The 20,215-nt window shown below is 40.2% G+C and overlaps 1 protein-coding gene across 1 annotated transcript; it reads left to right on the top strand.

Annotated features, from left to right (window-relative positions):
• The first annotated feature begins 1,565 nt into the window (after positions 1–1,565).
• On the top strand, positions 1,566–12,378 carry LOC145850311 (uncharacterized). Its single transcript, XM_082964415.1, has 4 exons — positions 1,566–1,641; positions 4,125–4,357; positions 6,276–6,524; positions 8,832–12,378. The coding sequence occupies exons 2-4, from the start codon at positions 4,255–4,257 to the stop codon at positions 9,839–9,841; spliced, it is 1,362 nt and encodes a 453-aa protein (XP_082820541.1). The 5' UTR covers positions 1,566–1,641; positions 4,125–4,254; the 3' UTR covers positions 9,842–12,378.
• The last annotated feature ends 7,837 nt before the right edge of the window (positions 12,379–20,215 follow it).

The following is a 20,215-nucleotide window of genomic DNA, read 5'->3' as shown; positions in this document are numbered from 1 at the left end:
TATGAAATGTATGCATTCACTACTGTAAGTTGCTCTGGATAAGAGCGTTTGCTAAATGACTAAAATGTAAATGTAAAATGTTTTAAGTTCCTGGGCCTACACATCACAGACAAACTGAAAAGGTCCACCCACACAGACAGTGTGGTGAAGAAGGCGCAACAGCGCCTCTTCAACCTCAGGAGGCTGAAGAAATTTGGCTTGTCACCCAAAACCCTGGCAAACTTTTACAGATGCACAATTGAGCATCCTGTCGGGCTCTATCACAGCCTAGTACGGCAACTGCACTGCCATCAACCGCAAGACTCTCCAGAGGGTGGTGAGGTCTGCACAACGCATCACCAGGGGGGAAACTACCTGCCCTCCTTGACAGCTACAGCACCCAATGTCACAGGAAGGCCAAAAAGATCATCAAGGACAACAACCACCCGAGCAACTGCCTGTTCACACCGCTATCATCCAGAAGGTGAGGTCAGTACATGTGCATCAAAGCTGGGACCGAGAGACTGAAAAACAGCTTCTATCTCAAGGTCATCAGACTGATAAACCGCAATCACTAACTCAGAGAGGCTGCTGCCTACGTTGAGCCCCAGTCACTGGACACTTTAATAAATTAATCACTAGTCACTTTAAACAATGCCACTTTAAATAATGCCACTTTAATCATGTTTACATATCTTACATTACTCATATCACCTGTATATACTGTATATTATACCATCTATTGCACCTTGTCTATGCCGCTCGGCCATCGGTCATCCATATACTTATTTGTACATATTCTCATTCACCCCTTTAGATTTGTGTGATATAGGTAGTTGTTAAGGAATTGGTAGATTACTTGTTAGGTATTACTGCACTGTCGGAACTTGAAGCACAAGCATTTCGCTAACATCTGCTGACCATGTGTATGTGACCAATAAAATGTGATTTGATTTTAGCATCACAAAGCTAAATCTGACCTATTCTCTAACATGTTTTTTCAGCATAATCAGCTGTGAGCCCTGCTAGAGTACTGTAACTTTATTGATCTACTGAATCATTGTAGTTTTGGGGGGGTTATCTTTACAGTAAATATAATGCTTTTGTTTAATTCATGGAATTAAAAATAATACATGTTTATTGATCTACTCAATACATGTCACGACACCAGTATACATTGGGACAAGCCAATTTGCTAGTCACCAATATTCTCTAAATCAAATCAGCGATGACTGTTTAACAGTCTTATGGCCTGGAGATAGAAGCAGTTTCATTCTCTCTATCCCAGCTTTGATGCACCTGTACTGTCTCCGCCTGATAGATGGTAGCAGGGTGAACAGGCCGTGTCTCTGGTGGCTGAGATTCTTGATGATTTTCTTGGCCTTCCACAGAGATCATCTACAATGCATATGTAATGGGTTGAAAAACTTAGACACTAAAACAGACAGCTCTTTAGTTTTTTAAACCAAGTTTTATTAGTGTAGCTAATCAATCTCACTTTTTATATTCTACATGCTTTAGCAGTAGTTAGTCCATCAGTACAATAGATGTCGCTGTTGCACTGTGGTAGTGGGGGACAGGAAGTTCCGGTTTGGCGCGCACCATTCTTCATAATAAAGAAAACACCCGAACTGTGCTTTCCGTTTCTCTTTATTACTACAGGTATGTAATAGCACGTTTAAACTGCCTAATATTGAAAGAACGTCATAACATGTTAGATAACAAATCCGTCAAGCTATTGGCGCGGCAGGTAATCTAGTGGTTAGAGCGTTGGGCCAGTAACCGAAAGGTTGCTGGATTGAATCCCCGAGCTGACAAGGTAAAAACATGTCGTTCTGCCCCTGAACAAGGCAGTTAACGCACTGTTCCCCCGTAGGCCGTCATTGTAAATAATGTGTTCTTAACTGACTTGTCTAGTTAGATAACGGTAAAATAAAATCATGTTTGGGAAAGGTTTTGTCTTATTTTCTTGTCCACCCGAATGAGCGAAGAACGTGATAAAAAAATATGTTACAAGCACACGGAGCGGTGTCCACCACACGTTTTCAATTGTGAGGCTTTCCAGGTTCACACTCTGGGTTTCGCCTGGGGATGTTCTGTACAAAAACGTCGTGGAAAGTTGCAGATAGAAATGCTGTGAATAGAACTGACATTATTCATTGGAATCAGAGGCATGTTTGTTCTACATAATACATTTCTATCTGAATGTGTCCAACGTCTCCGTCCTCCTCCTGGAAGCAGCCCTGATATTCGCTTGTCCCTACCTATGTGAAACTAGCCACAATAACGATTAGCCACAATAGTAGAATTTGTATTGAAAGCAATGCAAACTGATACAAATGAATGGAATCGTGTAATATTTGGACTAAATAACGCTAAACATGGTTGCAGTGTTACTTAACTTAAAATGAATTACAATAATTCATTCATTTGAAAATAAACAGAACAAACGTTTGAAATCCCACTGTGGATGTTATAGACCACATAATTGCGTTGGAGACATTTTTATATGAACTTATGAAACGGGTTGGATTGTGCACCCATATAACGGTGACACCCACAGAATACAATTACCAAGAGTTAACACAAATTAATATCTTAGCTCTTATTGCAGGACTTGGACTGTGAAAAATCACCTTCCCAGTCAGTCTATTGCAGGGTTACTCCAGTACTATTTGAGAAGGTCCAGTCACACACATTTCCTAGGTGGCAAAGGTCCAGATGGATATTGTTATTTGTTGGCGTAGTAACAAACCCCTAACTTGCAACCCATACGACCCCAAACTGTTCACAACCCTCTTGTTGGTGGAGAAAATATTTAGCAGTTTTAAAGGTAATATCCCATAACTCTACGCATTTTGTGATGCGGCCGAGATGGGTTTTTTGGCTGTTTTGAAGCAAATTTCCTGCAATTCGACACGTTTCCATTTCTGTGTGTTTATATGATACCAGGGTTCGAAGCCCAACCAAAAAATTATTATGTGTATATTTTTGGGGCACCCGAGGTCCGTATTGATCCCGTTCAGTTGCAGTCCGCCAGTTGAGCATGGAGGGTCTTTTGTTTGTGTTGGACATTCATATTGCACTCTACAGCCTTATCTATGGATTGTTCAGCCTACTCAGTGACACCCACAGAACACAACTATGTAGAGTTTACACAAATATTAGCATTTCTGCTCTATTGCAGGACTCTGAAACCACTGTTGTCCGGGAGTTTAACCCTGTCAGCTAAATTGTCATGATAATCAGTGGTTTAAAGTTTCTCTGTACATTTTTGAAGAGTTGATCATAGCAAAATATTAATACTTCTGCATTTCCCGCTGTGTAAACGCATTGATTCTCATTGCCAATAGGCTCAGGGTAACTCCTGATAAAGTTGGGTAGCTGATGGGCCTTTTCAGCGCTTAAATAGACTAAATGATTAGTCACAGGAACCAGGACTAATAAAGCCAATGCAACTGCCTGTTTTACAAACGCTAGGCCTACCACATGGATGGACATTCATAAAATTCCATTGCAGATCGGCACTGTAGGATACACCCTAGTAAGGACGGACGGACCGACTCCGACTTCTTTTGGATGTAATTTTTTGACTTGGCCCAAACATTAAACCGAACCAAATCGGAACCAATCACTCAGACATCATTAGGCAGGTTTCCATTGACTCGGGTGCATTCGACAAAAGTAATGTGGCTAAAATACGGTGAAGACACTATTATTCAGGAAAAAAGTACTTAGTGATGCCTAAAACATACTGCAATGTTTTTTTGTCATTTATGCATTTATGTAAATTCAGGAAATCTACTATAGATTAAGTTCACTTAAGTTTTGTAGCTTAATTTAAAGCATGTACTTTCTGTCTAATGTGAATTAATTAATATTTTGTTGCCAATGCTTAGCTACCAGATCTATTGAAATGAGATCAGTGCTTGACTTGGACAGGAGCTCACCGGAGCTGAGAACCGTCAACTCAAATGTCTACTGTTTGAGCTCATGTTCCTCTTATAGAATATTAGCTCAACAGCATTGTGGAGCTCCTGCACCTAAATATAAACAGTATTTTTAGAGAATAAAGAAAGTGCCAGAACTGTCAAGACTAACTTTTGTGTCCGTTTGTCTTCATTACTACTGGCCGACTCATTAAGTCTGAGGCTGGTAACATCAACAGTGAGGACAAACCCAGCCTGCCTCTCTCCTTCCACACTGAGTCCAAACCTACAGTCACTGGGTCCTGATTGTGACAGTGGAGCCCAGTTTGCACTGCAGGATCCAGAGATGGCATCAGTGAAGCTGGAAGAATGTAGTCAAACACTGGAGCTGAATGTCAACATTAAAGATGAAGAAGAGGAGGAGAAGATTGGGAAATCTGTTTCTCATGGTAAGAACAGGTTCTATCTAGGTTTGTGTTATTCATTCCAACTTCCCACTGTTCATGAAAAGTTGCTATGAAGTTGCAGTAAGTCTATTGCAGGGATACTCCAGTACTATTTGAGAAGGTCCGGTCACATAAATGTCCTAGGTGGCAAAGGTCCGGATGGATATTGTCATTTGTTGGCGTAGTAACAAATCCCTAAATTGAAACCCATACGACCCCATCGAATCCCCGAGCTGACAAGGTAAACATTTGTCGTTCTGCCCCTGAACAAGGCAGTTAACCCACTGTTCCCTGGTAGGCCGTCATTGTAAATAAGAATTTGTTCTTAACTGACTTTCCTAGTTTAATAAAGGTTAAATAAAAAAATGAAAATATTTGACCTGTATGGAGAATGTGAAAAAAGGAGCAAAGTTCATATCTATTATTGATGTTGGATGAAGAGTATCTACCACCCTATGTAAAGCTGGGATATATAAGATACCCCATAAGAGAGTTGGTGTAAAACCCGATGCAACGGAATAAATGTTAAAGGTTTGGCCACATGTCAAGTGTTTGCAGACGGAAGGAATATGTTAAGAGTGAATGTAAAATGTTGCAACTGTGGTGGGGGTCATATTCCTGAATTCCCAGAGTGCCCTGTTAGGGTGAAAGAGGTTGAGGTGTCAAGGATCAGGACTGTACAGCAAATCTCCTATGTCCACTCCCGGCCAGTGGCCTTCCTCTCACTACCATATTTGGTAGTGAGTGGAAACGCTAAGCGAATGCTTCACATTTATACATCCGGTGAAATATCTGTCTCATTGTTCTGTGGCTGCACTGTGGTAGTGGGGGAACAGGAAGTTCCAGGCAGGCATGCAACATTCTTCAGAATAAAGAAACGCCAGAACTGTTATGTGAAGAAGATAACCTTTGTATCTGTTTCTGTTTATTACTACAGGTATGTAACAGCAGGTTTAAACTGTCTAATGTTGAAAGAACATGTCATACCATGCTAGATAATATCCGTTCAGGTATTATCACGTTTGGTAAAGTTTTGATGTTTCATTTTTGAGTCAAACCAGGTGATTGTGATCAACTATTTTACAAGTCACATAGCTAGAAGCTTTGGGTTTGTCTGAATGGATGTACATCATTTCCTCAAGGTAATTTGAATAAAGAATACATTTGAGATTTCTGAGTATGTTTAGCATGTTATTAGTTTTGTGTAAAATTCACGAGCTGGTAAAATGGTGCTGTCCACTCTGTCTGCGCCAACGGGCTTCAGTGCAGGTGCAGAGAGACAATTTCACGGTCACACTACAGTTTTGAAGCTAAATGTAATGATTATCAGTTTTCTACATGTACACTAATATTCAGACACATTCAGTTGTTTCTATATTTATCTATAAATGTTACTATGGTGTGAACAGAAATACTATTGGTTTTGATTGAAATAATACAGCGAAGACAAGGTTATTAAGGAAAATAGCACATAGTGCTGCCTAAAACAATGTGAATTTGGGAAATCTACTATAGTTTAAGTGCACTTACATTGTGTAGCTTAATTTATGTTGTGTAGACTAATTTTAAAGTGTGTACTTTGTCTAATATGAATTAATTAATGTTTTGTTGTCAATGCTTAGCTACCAGATCTATTGAAATGAGATCAGTGCTTGACTTGGACAGGAGCTCACCGGAGCTGAGTACCTGCACCTCAAATGTCTACTGTTTGAGCTCATGTTCCTCTTATAGAATATTAGCTCAACAGTATTGTGGAGCTCCTGCACCTAAATATAAACAGTACCGGCACCTATTTCAGTCCAAGTCAAGCACTGAATTAGATAATTGAACAAGAAGAAATATCATATATTTTTGGAGAATAAAGAAAGTGCCGGAACTGTCAAGACTAACTTTTTGTGTCTGTTTGTCATTGTTACTACAGGACGACTAGAATTTAGTCTGTGGCCGGTAACATCAATAGTGAGGACAAACCCAGCCTGCCTCTCTCATTCTACACTATGTCCAAACCTACATTCACTGGGTCCTGATTGTGACAGTGGAGCCCAGTTTGCACTGCAGGATCCAGAGATGGCATCAGAGAAGCTGAAAGACTGCAATCAAACACTGGAGCTGAATGTCAACATTAAAGATGAAGAAGAGGAGGAGGAGATTGGGAAATCTGTTAGTCATGGTAAGCACAGGTTCTATCTAACTTAAGTTTGTGTTATTCATTCCAACTTCCCACTGTGTATGAAAAGTTGCAGTAGAACTGTTTCATGATGAACTGTTTCAATGAGAAGGTAAATATTATTTCATTCTACTGATACTTGCATGGTTTGACACCAGTATTGCCAGAATTTGTTTTATTCACTGGGTTATCTGGAGTGTTCAGAGAGTAGACTAAAGAAGTGGAGTAGACAAACTGCCAATGTTTTAAAGTTCTATGAAATGAGTCTGTGTAGTTACTAACCCTTGTGATGGTGAGTGGAGGATGATATGAAATGAGTCTGTGTAGTTTCTAACCCTTGTGATAGTGAGTGGAGGATGATATGAAGTGAGTCTGTGTAGTTACTAACCCTTGTGATAGTGAGTGGAGGATGATATGAAATGAGTCTGTGTAGTTACTAACCCTTGTGATAGTGAGTGGAGGATGATATGGCTTATTTTCATGACTTTTGCCCCTTTTTAGCTTTCAACTCTTATCCACTTTTAGAATAGTTTAATTCCCCTTTTGTGTTGTACAGTCTACTGATATGAATAAATATGTCACCCGGTACAGCCAGAAGAGGACTGGCCCCCCTTTGGGCCTGGTTACTCTCTGTTTCTTCCAAGGTTCCTGCTTTCTAGGGAGTTTTTCCTAGCCACTGTGCTTCTACACCTGCATTGCTTGATCTTTGGGGTTTTAGGCTGGGTTACTGTAAAGCACTTTGTGACAACTGCTGATGTAAAAAGGGTTTATAAAATACATTTGATTGACATGGACAGTACCAGACAAAGGTTTGGACACACCTACTCATTACAGGGTTTTTCTTAATTTTTACTTTTTTCTACATTGTAGAATAATAGTGAAAACAAACTTTTAAATAACACATGTGGAATCATGTAGTAACCAAAAAAGTGTTAAACAAATAAAAAAATATTTTATATTTGAGATTCTTCAAAGTAGCCACCCTTTGCCTTGATAACAGCTTTGCACACTCTTGGCATGCTCTCAACCATCTTCATGAGGAAGTCACCTGGAATGCATTTAAATTAACAGGTGTGCCTTGTTAAAAGTTAATTTGTGGAATTGCCTTTTTAATGCATTTGAGCCAATCAGTTGTGTTGTGACACGGTTGGGGTGGTATAGAAATGACAGTCCATCATTACTTTAAGACATGAAGGTCAGTTAATGCGGAACATTTCTAGAACTTTGAAAGTGTATTCAAGTGCAGTCTCAAAAACCATCAAGCACTATGATGAAACTGGGCTCTCACGAGGACCGCCACAGGAAAGGAAGACCCAGAGATACCTCTGCGGCAGAGGATAAGTTAATTAGATTTACCAGCCTCAGAATTTGCAGCCCAAACAAATGCTTCACAGAGTTAAAGTAACAGACACATCTCAACATCAACTGTTCAGAGGAGACTGCGTGAATCAGGCCTTCATGGTCGAATTGATGCAGAGAAACCAATACTAAAGGACACCAATAAGAAGAGACTTGCTTGGGCCAAGAAACATGAGCAATGGACATGAGACCAGTGGAAATGTGTCATTTGGTGTGATGAGTCCAAATTTGAGATTTTTGGTTCCAACCGCTGTGTCTTTGTGAGACGTAGGTGAACGGATCATTTCTGCATGTGTGGTTCCCACTGTGAAGCATGGAGGAGGAGGTGTGATGGTGTGGGGGTGCTTTGCTGGTGACAGTGTCTGATTTATTTAGAATTCAAGGCACACTTAACCAGCCTGGCTACCACAGCATTCTGCAGCGATATGCCATCCCATCTGGTATGGGCTTAGTGGGACTATAATTTGTTTTTCAACAGGACAATGACCCAAAACACCCCTCCAGGATGTGTAAGGGCTATTTGACCAAGAATGCGAGTGATGGAGGGCTGCATCAGATGACCTGGCCTCCACAATCCCTGGACCTCAACCCAATTGAGATGGCTTGGGATAAGTTGGACCGCAAAGTGAAGGAAAAGCAGCCAACATGTGCTCACCATATGTGGGAAGTCCTTCAAAAGGTTGGTAAAGCATTCCAGGTGAAGCTTTTTGAGAAAATGCCAAGAGTGCAAAGCTGTCATCAAGGCAAAGGGTAGCTACTTTGAAGAATCTAAAATATAACACTTTTTTGGTTACTACATGATTCCATAGTTTTGATGTCTTCACTGTTATTCTACAATGTAGAAAATAGTCAAAATAAAGAAAAACCCTGGAATGAGTAGGTGTGTCCAAACTTTGAACTGGTACTGTATATCACACCAACTGACTGGTTCTTCTGATGTTGTTCACACAGGAAACCATGTTGAGACATTCTCTACATCCAGAGAGCAACAGCAGGAAGATCACAGAACTAAGAGGTCTCACCACTGCCCACATTGTGAGGAGATTTTCCCAATTCTATCAAAGCTAAAAATACACCTAAAAATACACACAGGAGAGAATCTGTATTCCTGTACTGACTGTGGGAAGGACTTCACAACATTAAAGGTTCTGATAGTTCATCAGAGAGTGCATGAACAGATACATACAGGATTGAAGCCTTACTTCTGCTCTGACTGTGGAAAAAGTTTCTCTCGACTGGACACCTTAAAAAGACATGAACATATACATACAGGAGAGAAGCCTTACTCCTGCTCTGACTGTGGGGCAAGTTTCTCTCGACTGGGCCACCTAAAAACACACGAAGGTATACATACAGGAGAGAAGCCTTACTCCTGCTCTGACTGTGGAAAGAGTTTCTCTCGACTGGGCCACCTAAAAACACATGAACGTATACATACAGGAGAGAAGCCTTACTCCTGCTCTGACTGTGGGAAGAGTTTCTCTCTACTGAGCAACTTAAAAGCACATGAACGTATGCATACAGGAGTGAAGCCTTACTCCTGCTGTGACTGTGGAAAGAGTTTCTCTCGACTGGGCCACCTAAAAACACATGAACGTATACATACAGGAGAGAAGCCTTACTTCTGCTCTGACTGTTTAAAATGCTTCACAACATCAAATGACCTAAAAGTTCATCAGAGAACACACACAGGAGAGAAACCTTACTCCTGCTCTGATTGTGTAAAATGCTTCACAACATACTCTGGTCTTGAAAGTCATCAGAGAACACACACAGGAGAGAAGCCTTATGCCTGCTCTAATTGTGTAAAATGCTTCACATCATCAACTAACCTAAAAATTCATCAGAGAACACACACAGGAGAGAAGCCTTACACCTGCTCTGACTGTGGAAAGAGTTTCTCCCGACTGGGCAACTTAAAAAGACATGAACGTATACATACAGGAGTGAAGCCTTACTAATGCTCTGACTGTTGGAAGAGTTTCTCCCAACAGGGCAACTTAAAAATACACCAATGTATACATAAAGGAGAGAAGCCTTACTCCTGCTCTAACTGTGGGAAGTGCTATACAACATCAACTGGCCAAAAAGTTCATCAACGACAACACACATGAGAGAAGCCTTAATCCTGCTGTGACTGTGGGAAGTGCTACACAACGTCAACTGAGCAAAAAGTTCATCAAATAGGACACACAGAAGAGAAGCCTTGCTTCTGCTCTGACTGTGGGAAGAGTTTCTCCCAACAGGGCAACTTAAAAATACACCAACGTATACATAAAGGAGAGAAGCCTTACTCCTGCTCTGACTGTGGAAAATGCTTCACAACATCAACTGAGCTTAGAGTTCATCAGAGAACAAACACAGGAGAGAAGCCTTACTGTTGCTCTGACTGTGGGAAGAGTCTCTCCCAACAGATCCACTTAAAATGTCACCAGCGAATACACACAGGAGAGAAGCCTTACTCCTGCTCTGACTGTGGGAAGAGTTTCTCCCGATTGGCCACCTTATTAAAAACACATCAATGTATACATAAAGGTGAGAAGCCTCATCAGTTGTCTCAGACCAGCCAAGATTAGTCACTACATCACCTCATTCTCATCTTATAAAGGAAGTGGTAACATTGAATTTGATAACATTAACACTCTATTGTAATCATATTTTTTTCTCAATGTGTTATCTTTGCAGAGGAAAGGGAGCATTATAGAATGTCATTGGAAATGATCTTTCTCCATCTTTTTTACTACAAAACATAGAAGCGCATCAACATGTACTTTAGCATTTTAGCTAATAAGCAACTTTGCAACAACATTGCATGACCAAACATCTCATTCCAAAATCATGGACATTAATATGGACTTGGTCCCCCCTTTGCTGAAATAACAGCCTCCACTCTTCTGGGAAGGCTTTCCACTAGATGTTGGAACATTGCTGTGGGGACTTTCATTCAGTCACAATGGATGTTGGGTGATTAGGCCAGGCTCGAAGTTGGCATTCCAATTCATCCCAAAGTTGTTAAATGGGGTTCAGGTCAGGGCTCTGTGCAGGCCAGTCAAGTTCTTCCACACCGATCTCGATAAACCATTTCTGTATGGACCTCGCTTTGTGTAAAGGAGCATTGTCATGCTGAAACAGGAAAGGGTCTTCATCAAACTGTTGCCACAAAGTTGGCAGCACAGAATCGTCTAGAATGTCATTGTATGCTGTAGCGTTATGATTTCCCTTCACTGGAACTAAGGGGCCAAGCCTGAACCATGAAAAACAGCCTCAGACCATTATTCCTCCTCCACCAAACTTTACAGTTGGCACTATGCATTGGGACAGGTAGCATTCTTCTGGCATCCGCCAAACCCAGATTTGTCCATCAGACTTCCAGATGATAAGGCGTGATTCATAACTCCAGAGAACGTGTTTCCACTGCTTCAGAGTCCAATGGCGGTGAGCTTTACACCACTCCAGCTGATGCTTGGCATTGCGCATGGTTATCTTAGGCTTGTTTGCGGCTGCTCGGCCATAGAAACACATTTTTTGTAAAGCTCCTGACAAACAGTTCTTGTGTTGACGTTGCTTCCAGAGGCAGTTTGTAACTCGGTAGTGAGTGTTGCAACCGAGGACAGACAATTCTTACGCGCTTCAGCACTTGGCGGTCCCGTTCTGTAAGCTTGTGTGACCTACCACTTCGCTCCTAGACGTTTCCACTTCAATATAGCAGCACTTATAGTTGACCGGGGCAGGTCTAGCAGGGCAGATATTTGACGAACTGACTTGTTGGAAAGGTGGCATCCCATGACGATGCCACTTTGAAAGTCGCTAAGCTCTTCAGGCCATTCTACTGCCAATGTTTGTCTATGGAGATTGCATGGCTGTGTGCTCGATTTTATTCACCTGTCAGTAACGGGTGTGGCTGAAATAGCCGACTCTACTAATTTAAGGGGGTGTCTATATACCTTTCTGTTTATATAGTGTACTAAGCATGTTAGGTTAGCATGCAACTACTTAGCATGTTCATTAACGTTAGCAACAACAAATTGGAATAAGTAAAATATACGTATTGCATATTCGTAACCTATTGTATGAATTGTAATTCGTAACATACTATATGTCATACAAATCTTATTACATTGTACGACTCATTTTACATTTGTAGGCCAATGTAATATAACAAAGCATACTGTATCATACTAAAGTGAGTGGTATGGCTTTTTGTTACATATAATACGTTTTGCTCTGACACCAAGTTGTCCCTCTGCAGTTCTCTGTGGGAATGAAGATAGAGTCAGATAGAGATGGTGTTATGATCAGTTTTCAGCATTAGTTTGAGTGGATTATTTTGAACTACATAACCTTTTTTTAATGATATGCAGGCTCTGAAATGACTACAAGTTGTTTATTAAATTGCCTTAGAAAACTAGATTGATTACTTTAGTCATTGGTTAATGTATTTGGATAACTGCAATGAACTTAATTGATCTGCCTATGAAAAATAAAAATTCTACATGAATTTGTGCCGGTCATACTTTGTTTTTTGGGTTATCTATACAGAAAATACAATGATTTGTTTAATTCATGAAATTCAAAATAATGTACATGTCTATCTACTCAAAATATGTCACTACATCTCTACACGTCACCATGGGGACAAGCCAATTTGCAGTATAAATGACTTAAATATGTTTCTTATTAAATTACTGTTAAATAAAACAAACGAAGTATTATTTCTTATTTTAAAGTGTTTTATATGGTGCCAAAGTCCAGGGACAGCATTACCACCACAATCCAATAATGACCCAGTTACTATTGGGGAATGGAACCAGAGGAAGCTTGTGTTACCTTTCTCACACCACTACAGTATTCATTCTTCATTGTTAGAGCTCAATATATGCCCAGGATTATATTGAGGCTCAGGCTGTTGAAATGCCCTGTTGATTATGTAAATAGTCTTGTAGAACTCTGGTATTGATGGTGCATTTGAGGGTGTCATTGTTATGAATGCTCAGAGTGAAAGACCTGTGAACTCTCTTGCCGAATGGAACCAGAGTGGAGCTTGTGTTAACCTTTCCACGCCCCATTGTTCAGAGTGGAAGACCTGTGAACTCTCTTGCCGAATGGAACCAGAGAGGAGCTTGTGTTAACCTTTCCACGCCCCATTGTTCAGAGTGGAAGACCTGTGAACTCTCTTGCCGAATGGAACCAGAGAGGAGCTTGTGTTAACCTTTCCACGCCCCATTGTTCAGAGTGGAAGAGCTGTGAACTCTCTTGCCGAATGGAACCAGAGTGGAGCTTGTGTTAACCTTTCCACGCCCCGTTGTTCAGAGTGGAAGAGCTGTGAACTCTCTTGCCGAATGGAACCAGAGTGGAGCTTGTGTTAACCTTTCCACGCCCCATTGTTCAGAGTGGAAGAGCTGTGAACTCTCTTGCCGAATGGAACCAGAGAGGAGCTTGTGTTAACCTTTCCACACCCCATTGTTCAGAGTGGAAGAGCTGTGAACTCACCTATGACGGCCCACGTCTACCACAACCTTTCCTATTGTGTTAGTAAACACCACAGCATTTTAGGAAGCCATTGTTCAAAATGTTTTCATACGTAAGATTACAATGGGAGGGGGTGTGGCATGCACAGGGGAAGAAGTTGATCTCAGACTTCTATTTAGGACTGGGATCCAATCCAGAGTTGACAGATTAACAGTGAGGACAAACCCAGCCTGCCTCTCTCCTTCCACACTGAGTCCAAACCTACAGTCAGTGGGTCCTGATTGTGACAGTGGAGCCCAGTTTGCACTGCAGGATCCAGAGATGGCATCAGTGAAACTGGAAGACTGCAGTCAAACGCTGGAGCTGAATGTCAACATTAAAGATGAAGAAGAGGAGGAGAAGATTGGGAAATCTGTTTTTCATGGTAAACAGGTTCTATCTATAAATGATCTTGATCATTTAGACCTCCATACATTATGACCCAGTCTACTGTTAGGTTGAATTCTGTCATTCTGACATCCAATTCTCTTCAAAGCTTTTGAACCAGGAAAATGTGGAATTGGAATTTGGGATACTTTGTGATTTGACTGGAATTGAAATGGACCCTGAGTGTACAAAACATTAAGGACACCTGTTCTTTTCATGACATAGACTGACCAGCTGAACCCAGGTGAAAGCTATAATCCTTAATGATGTAGTTTTTATTATGGATCCTCATTAGCTTTCAGCAAAAAAACAAGAGACTGCAGTTGAAGTGGGCTAAGGAATGGAAACACTGGACACTGGAAAATTGGAAAACTATTGCCCGGTCTGATGAATCCTGGTTCCTGCTGTTTCACGCTGATGGGAGGACTAGAGTATGGAGGAAACCACGAGTACATGCATCCAGTGGTGGAAAAATTACCTGTCATATTTAAGTAAAAGTAATGATACCTTAATAGAAAATTACTCAAGTAAAAGTGAGTCACCCATTAAAATACTACTTGAGTAAAAGTATTTGGTTGTAAATATACTTAAATATCAAAAGTAAAAGAATGAATAATTTAAAATTCCTTAAATTAAGCAAACCAGACGGCACAATTGTCTTAAAAAATATATATATTACAGATAGCCAGGGGCCCACTCCAACACTCAGACATAATTTACAAACGAAGCATTTGTGTTTAGTGAGTCCGCCAGATCAGAGGCAGTAGGGAAGACCAGGGATGTTATCTTGATGTGTGTAAATTGGACCATTTTCTGTCCTAAAAAATGTAAGGAGTTCTTTTGGGTTTCAGGGAAAATGTATGGAGTAAAAAGTACATTATTTTCTTTAGGAATGTAGTGAAATAAAAGCTGTCAACAATATAAATAGTAAAGTACAGATACTACTAAAGTAGTTTAAATCATTTTTACTTCATTACTTTACACCACTGCCTGCATCCATGCCGTGTGTCAGCATTGCAGGCTGGTGGTGTGATGGCGTGGGGTGTGTTTTCAGGGCACACATTGGGCCCCTTGATAAAAGATGAACAATGTTTGAATGCTACAGGATGTCTAAAGAATCATTGCCAATCAGGTGCCTCCCTTCATGGCAGCAGTGTATCCATCTGCAAATAGATTTTTTCAGCAGGATTATGCCCCATGCCACAAGGCTTGTCCAGGAATGGTTCCAAGAACATGACAGTGAAATCATCTTACTGCAGTGGCCTGCCGAGTCACCAGATCTCAATCCAATTGTGCATCTGTGGGAGGAGATGGAACAAGCTATTCGGAGTAGAGATCCACTCCCAGCCAACTTGACACAATTGTGGGAAGCATTGGGCCAGCATCCCTGTGGAACACTCAACACCTTGGACAGTCTAGGCACCGATGAATTGAGGCTGTTCTGAGGACAAAGGGGGGATGCAACTCAATATTAGGAAGGTGTTCCTAATGTTTTGTACACAGTGTATATCAGATAAAGATGGTGGTGTGATGAATGTATTTGAATAACTGTATTGAAGTTAATTGATCTGGTGGCAGGTAGCCTAGCGGTTAAGAGTGTTGGGCCAGTAACTGAAAGGTCGCTGGTTTGAATCCCGAGCCGACTAAGTGAAAAATCTGTCAGTGTGCCCTTGAGCAACGCAATTAACCCTTATTTGTCTTGTAAATCGCTCTGGATAACAACATCTGCTAAATGACAAGAATGTAATGAAAAATAATGTTTGTACATACATGTTTTTTCTCCTGTGTATAATTAAATGAAATAAACAGTTTGAAGTGAAATACTGTATATACAATACACAACATTACCACTTTGTTTACCCTGGTCAGAGGGACAGGGCCATAGTAAACTAGACTATGTAGCTGCTGTTGTTAGTAGCCTACAGTTTCCATGCAATACAGCAGATCACTAATGATTAGGTGTATAGGCTGCTACATTTCTGCTCGTGTCTGTCAGGAGTGATGTGTTATCAGGCTAAATAACTACTATTATGTTGTTTTTGGTTTGCTAGTTGCACCAGTAGCATGGTATTTTCCTGCAATGGTAGTGACCAAGAAACGTATGTTTTTCATTGTACTAGGACTAGGAACATAGAAGAAACTGCCAGATGTGTCATAATAGCCTGGAAGTAAAGCTGCACTGGGAGACACATTTGAAATGGATTACATAGAATACATGCAGTAGGGTGGAACAATCACAGTAAAACACGATTGAAATGTATTGTTGGAAGGGCTGTGTTCACCATTCATGTAATACATTGAATATATACATCAGATGGTATTGGGGAGCTATTTCATAGGGTTTTCATGGGTACATGATTTACCCATTTCAATCTTTTACCAACCAACCCTATGCTTGGTGGGACTGTTATGGTCAGAGCAGACCATCTGATATGCCCTTAAATATTGTGATTATCAACCTGAAATTAAAATGTAAGAGGACCAGTGCTTCTACAGTGAAACACATCTCACATCTGTGCTGTTTGAGAGCGATGTTGTTAGACTACATTGTATCATTGTTTTCTCTTCTGAGGTCACTGGTGGAGAACAACAATTTCAATTCACCGAGACAATGAGTCCTTCAAGTTTAGCACTATATCCACACGTTTGAATTATCTGAATGATGATGATGGTGAAGGGGAAGATTGAATTGACTATATACAACGGGGATTGGTAACTAGGTTTGGCCTCCAATCAATTTGTTGCTGAGCTGGTAGCTAGTCTGTGGTCCAGAACATAATTATCCTATTAACAAATAGCCTATAGCTGCCCAATTCATAGTCCTACACAGTGTAGGCTACACTACACTTTTAACATGTGGTTAGTGGGCTAATCAATCCAATGACCATAACATAATAATGTTGATCTGATTACAGTGGTAAAATCACCCATGTCTATATTAATAGTCAACCTGTTCTTTTAAAATATATGGTTGATTTTACAAATACAGGCATGTTAAATGTTTTGGAAAATGAAATCTCTTGAAACTGCTTTTTCTCTGAATATCTTCTTCACTCTGTCTGGAAACAAGATCTAATAGTGGCTGAGACCAAACTATTTAACAATTAAAGATTTTTATCGGTTTCTCCAAATACCTGAGGGGAAATGTCATTACCACTACGTCATAAAATGTGCTATTTTAGTTGAAAATGAAATTACAGAAATTGCGCCTAAGGTGTTTAATATAACATTTCACATGAATTGTATTTTTTTTTTTTTTTTTACTATTTGGAAGTGTTCTTAATTATATGTATTCATCATTGTCATGTCTAAATGTCAATACATGCCTTGATGATACTCAGAAACATGTATTTACCACATCAAAATCTTAATATTTTACATTACTTTAGAAATTATCTTAAGAACAAGCATACAAGGTTCACATATGGGAAAAATAATTTATATCAGTTGTAATTTAATACACCTTTTCCACAGAAATATGTACCGTGATGGTAATGACTTACCGTTGTGGTAATGACAGAGTGTGGTGGAAATGACATTTCATATAAAACAACTGATGAAAAATACCATGAAACATTTTAATGTCACAGTAGTACATGTTTAATGTGATTGAAGATATAGAACAGACCATTTGTTCCAATTCATCCCAAAGGTGTTCGATGGGGTAAGGGTCAGGGCTCTGTGCGGGCCAGTCAAGTTCTTCCACACAGATCTCAACAAACCCCTTCTGTATGGACCTTGCTTTGTGCATGGGGACATTGTCATGCTGTAACAGGAAAGGGCCTTCCCCAAAACTGTTGCCACCAAGTTGAAAGCACAGAATCATCTATAATGTCATTGTTTGCTGTAGCGTTAAGATTTTCTTTCACTGGAACTACTTGAAATGAATTCTTTCTCACCCTTGGTACTTACTAACCCTTGTGATAGTGGCAGTTTGGAACTCGGTAGTGAGTTGTCATGTCTAAATGTTGTCATTTAACCATAACCCAGCAATAACTATAGTAAGTCAGATGAATAGACATCAAAATCACTCAACCATCCTAACATAATACAACATGTAATGGTCTTATTTAGTGTTCAATTTCAACTGAACCATGATCATATATGTCATTTGTTTGTCTTTTCAGGTCTTACGGCAAGTAAAACTGTATGAACTAATACATTTTGTCATTACCACCACATTCTGTCTTTACCATCACAGTTCATTATGTGGTGGTAATGACGTGTGGTGGGAATGACATTTTTATGATATTTGGTCATAAATAGCAGGGATTCTAGCATGCTAACTCCAGTTGAACAGCTAGCATACAATATATCCTAAATACACATAATTAAAACAATTTCAAAAATGAACGTAATTTGATGAAATTATAGCCTATTTGGTATTGACCAAATAGACTCCATGACATCCATGTGCTCCACTGTCACTATTCATATCCATGGTAACCAAGTACAAACGTTTGAAAAAAGGTTATTGTCATGTAGTTAATGACACAATACTTAGAGACGACTGTATTAAGTGTAATACATAGAAGAATGTCAAAAGTCTGGGTGTGAGACAGAACAAAAACAGTGAAATCCAGACATGCTGAAAAAAATAATAATAATGTAAGCTGAAAAAGAGTTGAAGGTTATTTTAGTATCTACTTAATGGATGTGAAATAAACAAAATCTAAATTTATATTTTATCTTAAAAATCGAACCCTGAGACACAAAAAGGCCCGTTGTGAAGAGGGCACAACAAAACCTATTCCTCTCAGGAGACTGAAAAGATTTGGCATGGGTCCTCAGATCCTCAAAAAGTTCTACAGCTGCACCATCGAGAGCATCCTGACTGGTTGCATCACTGCCTGGTATGGCAACTGCTCGGCCTTCGACTGCAAGGCACTACAGAGGGTAGTGCGTACGGCCCAGTACATCACTAGGGCCAAGCTTCCTGCAATCCAGGACCTCTATAACAGGCGGTGTCAGAGGAAGGCCCTAAAAATTGTCAAAGACTCCAGCCACCCTAGTCATAGACTGTTCTCTCTGCTAATGCACGGCAAGCGGTACTGGAGCGCCAAGTCAAGATCCAAGAGGCTTCTAAACAGCTTCTACCCCCAAGCCATAAGACTCCTGAACAGCTAGTCATAGTCTGGCTATCCAGACTATTTGCATTATTGCCCCCCCCCCCCCCCCTCCCTCTATGCTGCTGCTACTCTCTGTTATTATCTATGCATAATCACTTTAATAACTCCACCTACATGTACATATTACCTCAATTACCTTGACTAACCGGTGCCCCCGCACATTGACTCTGTACCAGTACCCCCTGCATATAGCCTCGCGATTGTTATTTTACTGCTGCTCTTTAATAATTTTAAACTTTTATAAATGTTTTTCTTCTAAAAACTGCATTGTTGGTTAAGGGCTTGTAAGTAAACATTTCACTGTAAGGTTGTATTCGGCGCATGTGACATAAAATTGTATTTGATCACCCATATTCATCGTACTTCTCCAATTTCAAACCAGTGTGTCTTGTTTATAACGAGACTGTCGCTGTTTGCAAAGAATTCAATCTGAGATGTCATTATGAATCTAAGCATGGTACTTTCAGAAGTAAATGTTCCACCCCAGACATGAGGCTGAAGTCCGACGCAGAATGGAAGGTGGGCCTAAGGAGTGAACACCCTATGTGCTTTGCAGTGGTGATTTTAGCATGCACATATTTTATTATTATTTAACCTTTATTTAACAAGGCGGTTCTTATCGACTTACACAAATCCACAAGGAGTCAGTAGAAACCATATTTGTTTAAACAAGTCAGTCATATTAGCAGTAACTGAGGCTGAATTAACTGTTTAGCTGCCAGATGAGGCTCCGGTGGCTGATAGCCAGGTGTAGTGGTGGTAAGGATTCACTCCATGGTGCTGAAAGGAAAGCTCAAGCTTTATGTTGGACTAACTAAAATTCAAATGGTTTATTTGAGCTGTTCTTGCCATAATATGGACTTGGTATTTTACCAAATCTTCTGTATACCACCCAGTGGCGTAGCTTTAGCTGGTGCAGCCGGTGCGATTGCACCAGGGCCCGCGGCGTACATGAGCCCTGATCTGCGGAGCCACGGCCCCTATGTAATTCAATACCGCCCTACCGTGCCCAAGTATTAATGTCATTTTTGACATGGGTCCATCATGCCCACAATTTGAGAAGATCTTTCTTTAATGTCGGCTAAATGATAAATGATCCCACTGATGGTTTCACCAACAATTTATTTTTTGTCACTACATAAGTCAGCATGATATTTTAGTGTATTGATGATAATAAATCAATACATTTTCTAAATAAAATCATATTTTTCAATAGTTTCAATACCATGTTAAGATAATGAAATGCAATCTGGGATTCATTGTGCAAATACTCTCCAAAGCGTTGTTGTTTTAAGCAACAGTTGAGCTAGC

The sequence above is a fragment of the Salmo salar genome, chromosome 17 (assembly GCF_965601325.2).
Source record: "Salmo salar chromosome 17, fSalSal1, whole genome shotgun sequence".
Lineage (NCBI taxonomy): Eukaryota > Metazoa > Chordata > Actinopteri > Salmoniformes > Salmonidae > Salmo > Salmo salar.
Note: the sequence above shows the minus strand (reverse complement) of the source record. Positions and strands in the feature narration are given on the sequence as shown.

Bases quoted from the DNA above. Each gene is read 5' to 3' on its own strand.
- LOC145850311 (XM_082964415.1), top strand. From the start codon at position 4,255: ATGGCATCAGTGAAGCTGGAAGAATGTAGTCAAACACTGGAGCTGAAT. The intron at 4,358-6,275 runs GTAAGAACAGGT...TTGTTACTACAG, and splicing joins TGGGAAATCTGTTTCTCATG to GACGACTAGAATTTAGTCTG. The intron at 6,525-8,831 runs GTAAGCACAGGT...TTGTTCACACAG, and splicing joins TGGGAAATCTGTTAGTCATG to GAAACCATGTTGAGACATTC.